The sequence below is a fragment of the Etheostoma spectabile genome, chromosome 18 (assembly GCF_008692095.1).
Source record: "Etheostoma spectabile isolate EspeVRDwgs_2016 chromosome 18, UIUC_Espe_1.0, whole genome shotgun sequence".
NCBI lineage: Eukaryota > Metazoa > Chordata > Actinopteri > Perciformes > Percidae > Etheostoma > Etheostoma spectabile.
Genome location: NC_045750.1, coordinates 21880372 through 21885228, shown reverse-complemented (window position 1 = coordinate 21885228; position 4857 = coordinate 21880372). Strand labels below are relative to the sequence as shown.

General features: G+C 41.3%; 2 protein-coding genes across 4 annotated transcripts in view; both read right to left on the bottom strand.

Annotated features, from left to right (window-relative positions):
- The window catches only part of fam49a (family with sequence similarity 49 member A), a 46945-nt gene that overhangs the window by 19569 nt on the left and 22519 nt on the right, over window positions 1–4857 (bottom strand). For all 3 annotated transcript variants that reach the window (XM_032542870.1, XM_032542868.1, XM_032542869.1), the window contains exon 2: window positions 40–95. The gene's annotated coding sequence lies outside the window, so the exon portion shown is untranslated. The remainder of the gene's footprint in view (window positions 1–39; window positions 96–4857) is intronic.
- Window positions 1–4857, bottom strand: part of LOC116706698 (basic proline-rich protein-like) — a 17587-nt gene that overhangs the window by 488 nt on the left and 12242 nt on the right. The window contains 1 exon segment of the mRNA XM_032543638.1: window positions 40–95. Coding sequence (XP_032399529.1) covers window positions 40–95 — 56 coding nt within the window.

The following is a 4857-nucleotide window of genomic DNA, read 5'->3' as shown; positions in this document are numbered from 1 at the left end:
GTGTGTGTGTGTGTGTGTGTGTGTGTGTGTGAGATATACCTTCTCTGGTGGAGGACGCCGGCTTGCTGTCTATATCATCCGCTTTCTCTTTGTCTCTGAAACAAGACAAAAGAAGGAATTGGTGTTAGCATCAACGTGTGTCTGCACCCATGTGCACATACCATCTGTGCACCGGAGAGGTATCGACTTTCCACATAAACCAACTTCCCCTTTCCTACTGACAGGCTGACACATACATGGATTCAGCAAACAAATGAAGTCCCCCCCCCAATCACAAGACACACACTGAATTATTCAACAGCGAAATCTACACCACTGTAGCCAAAATAAGGCTGATTAAGGTTCTGTCTGCTGCATGTTCACTGGAGTATTAAATGCCCTTTGACAAGCCGTGGCTGCTTATAGTCACTAGGATGCACTGTTAGAACTCCCTGCAGGGTGAGAGTAGAAAATAAATGGATGGCACGGTCAAATTCTCTCAAAAACCCCATGTGCAAAGGCTCAGTACTTACTGCAGCAGCCCAAGGTCCGATTCCACCATGCAGCCCTTTGCTTCCTGTCATCCCCCGTGTCTCCCCCCTTTCATATACTCAGCTGTCCTCTCAAATGAAGGCTTATAAATTCCCTAAAAATCATCAAAATATGAGGGTAGTGCACATCAATTGTCTATCTATCTTATTCATATCTTAAATACAATTAAATATGTTTCCTCCCAAATTGAGCAGGAAATAAAATATTTAGCAAACAACTGATTTGCCAGGTTAGTTCAATTATTAGTGTTGGAGCCACTTACTGGACCAAATGGTAAACAATTTCTGGCATTAACTTGTTATCAGCTGGCAAATGTCAACTCAGTCCTGGGCCTGGCCCACGAAACCTGCTGGTCTCAAAGATGTCCTAATGCTGGACAATAAAGAGGACATCATAAGCATGGCATTCAAACAATGTATTTTTTAATTATGTAGAGGAACAAAAATAAAGATGCACATACGGATCACGATGCACTTGCTACAATTCTGAATTGATTCACAAATCCATTTTGCACATTGTTGATAAGGTTTTACTTTAATGTAATATTATGTTTTCTATGGAAAGAAAGGCACAAGAAAAAAAGGTGGAACTCAACGGCGAGGGCACAGTGCAGCACCTGAATGGTACACTTACACTTACAGAATAAACTCCCACCCCACAGACACATTAGAAGTACTGACCTCACCAAACCCAGCAACAGGAAGTATTATTTAGACATCTTACTGTGTGTTATTCTCCATAAACTGTTACAATTACAAATTGTTTAAGCTTCAGATGCAAAAATACAGAAGTACCATGTGAGAGTGTGAAGACGGGCTGGGATTTGCTAATTCCCAATTTGATTTGATTCCTGATTCAATGCCAATTTGGGATATTTCAGCTGCAAAACTAATTGTGCTCGGATATGGAAGCGATTTGACAAATGTACAAGGTTCCCTCTAACCCGGCGTATTATCCTAAGTAACGTTTACCCAAGGCAGTGAGTTCATTTACATACTTTTTTTTAACAAAAACACACGACAGCAGTCAACACAATTAAGTGCAACTCTATAGTGAGTGAGTATTGAGTGGCATTCCATTCTGATTTCTTGAGGTGACAGAAGGATGCCTTTTAAAATTGCCTTTCCAGTTTTTTTGGAGCGTTTTTGAACCCTCTTTCCGACAAGCTAGCATGTCATAATTCCTTAGTTCTTCTTGTTTGATATGAGACAGACAGAGTTCAGTTATGGATGCTGGAACTGAAATGATATTGGATCATTCATGCTGTGTTAACCCCACCTTGCCTCTGGAGAACCTGTACGGCAATAGAGTTCGGGAACAATAGATGGGATGCTGTGATTGAATGGATGGATGGCTCAAAAGGACACTAGACACTCCTTATAAGGGCATGGTAGTGTGTGGTGACTCCCCGTGGTCTGACACATGAGCAGACTTCACCTCAACACACACCCACACACCCCAAATCACCATGTGGACAGCACAGACTGAGCGCTGACGAGAGCAGACACTTCACCATCACACCCAGTTCACTCATTACACATCCAACTTCTTAATCCACGTACTCTCTTTCCCTTCTCTTCCTTGCTTGCTTGCTTGCTTGCTTTCTTTCTCCCTTTTCGATTCTCTGGTTCCTCTTTCTGTGAGAGTGACACAGCTGGACTCTCCCTGTTTCTCGCCCTCTGCCAGGACAAGACAAACAACCGAAAAACAAGGCCAAGACAAACCGGTGTCACTAGGCTGTCGACGCATTTACACAATGGCACTGAATTTGATTATTTTAATTAACCAGCAAGTCCATTAAACAATCAGCCAGCAAACATTGTTCCAGATTACGGAAACAGCCATTAGCTAGCTAGACAGACGGTCCTCCATCCAGCCCTTCATTCAGTCAGTTCTCCCAATGAGCCAACCTTTCTTTGGTAGTCAGTCAGTAAATCTGCCAATCACCCCGGCAGGTGGTAGAGCCAGACAGACAGGAGGGAGATGCGTGCAGACTCCTAAAAAATAAACATGTTTTTCAGGAAACATCAATCGAGAACCAGAATGGAATTTTCCAGTGACCCCACAAAACAACACACATAAAAGTACAGGCCCATTATGTCCCATTCGGAGTTATTTTCCAATATGATTGTAGTAAGTAGGGACCAACCTCCCCCCCACCCCACATCAGCCTCAGCTGATGACCAATACGGGTTGCCAATTTTCATGAGCCGATATTTGGAGCCTATACTGCTTCTGCTCCCTCAATTTACATCTTAAAAATGTAAACCCTGCCACACTGGATTTGTTTTTGGAATCTGCCCTGCCATTTCTTGCAAAAAATAATAAACAAAAACACAGATCAGTGTCACTTTTTCTAAAAAGAACAGACACAGACCCTTTTATACCTCTGAGTGAGTAAGATACAACAGACCATTGAATAATGTGAGGTAAGCACTAATAACAGAAAGTGGTGGTACCTAAAACAAGAGGATAAAGTTTGTCACTACCCTGCAAAATCACAGACCTGGAACCACATAATACCAATGGGGGGGAAAAAAAATAAAAAATGTAAATTTAAAAGTGAAGTGTAGATTGAATATTAGCAGCCCAGTAGTAACATAAAAATGTTGGCAGTGCTAGTCTACCCATTTCCTTGAGTTTTTGTAGAGTGTCTTTTCAAATTCTGGGAGTTTTTTTGTTCTATATGAACTGAGAGATCAAGCTGTCGAGTGAGAGGAAATTGTTTTGGGAATAAAGAGGGGTATAGACTGAAAGAGAGAGGAATTTGGGAAGCACAATCATTTGAATAGTTTATCCTGCCAGCAAGGGAAAAGGTATGAGAGACCAACGGTGGAAGACTTGAGTCAGTTGAGCCAGCAGAACCAACCCCACAAAGATATTAAACAGCCCTGCATGAAAATATCTAACAGTCTATTTTAGGGGTGGGAAAAAAAGAAATTCATGTATATATTCCAGCTAAATAGACCTGATGTGAAATAAATGTCGGACTGACTGACATGTGATGGGCAATCTTCAGAGAAAACAATGAGTTTTTAGAAATGTCTCATGATAGATTGTCACTAGAAATGTATTGTTCAAAAGATAACTGCAATGCTATTGAATCGCAATACTTCTAAAATCGCAATAAAACGAAAATTGCAATACAAATAGAATCTGCACCGATGTATCGTGAAAGACTGGAATCAGGACAAAAGCATATTTTCCCGCCCCTAGTCTCTTTCATACACAACCTCTTTCTCTAAAAGCTATCCATATCCATGGTGACAGCATCCGTTAAAACAGGGGAAGAATATTAATATCACACACACACACACACACACACACACACACACACACACACACACACACACACACCAACACACACACACACCCCACACCACCACACACACACCACCACACCACAAACACACACACACCACACACACACACACACACACACACACACACACACACACACACACACACTTTAGAAAAAGGGAAGGTGTGAGATGAAAGCTACTGTCACTTCTGGCTGAACGCTTGGCGAGGAGGATGCCAAACCTACTGCGTTAGAGAGAACAAGAGTGGCAGACTGCAGGCGTTTGATGAAGACGAGAAGGAAATGCGAGAGGGAAAATCCTAGGGGGAAATAAAAAAAACTAGCGAAAAAAAGTTGAGCATCCAAGCAAAATCTAAAAACGTAAAGAAAGACACCATCATTATTGTGACAGTGCCTCCATCTTGCTTAGGGGAAAGACCTGTGACCAAAAAAAGAAGAACTAAAGTAGAGCAAAACTACAAAGAACACATAAGAAGACTTCCACGCACTAGCAATCTTTTCAAATGTGATCCACAAGTAAACAGGGAACAACATAGCCCACCTTTGTAAATAAAAAGTTTAACTGTCGTAGATAGGGCTGAAACAATTCCTTGTGTAACTCAAATAATTTGATTACTAAAAAATCCTCGATGCAAAATGATTTGCCTCGAAGCTTGGTTTAATTAATGTTACAGACGTATCATTCACGGTGTTTCCACACGGAGGATTATTACTGTCGCACACCGGGCTGACACTGCTTGCCACACATGCCATAAAGACTGATTACAAAATTTAAGAAAGCGTGTAAGAGGCTTAGGAGAAGACAACAGAAAGTGTCCAAAGTTTGGAATCAGTACAAACGTCATTAAAACCAAAACTCTGCAAAATCAAACTAGCTTACCACGATCTACTAGCATAAGTGTGACAGAGCTGTGTGACTTTGTAATCAAATATAGTAATGAAAATAGGTTGAGTAGAACTAATATTTGCATATAGGCCTATATACAGATCAGCCTCAGGTTGAA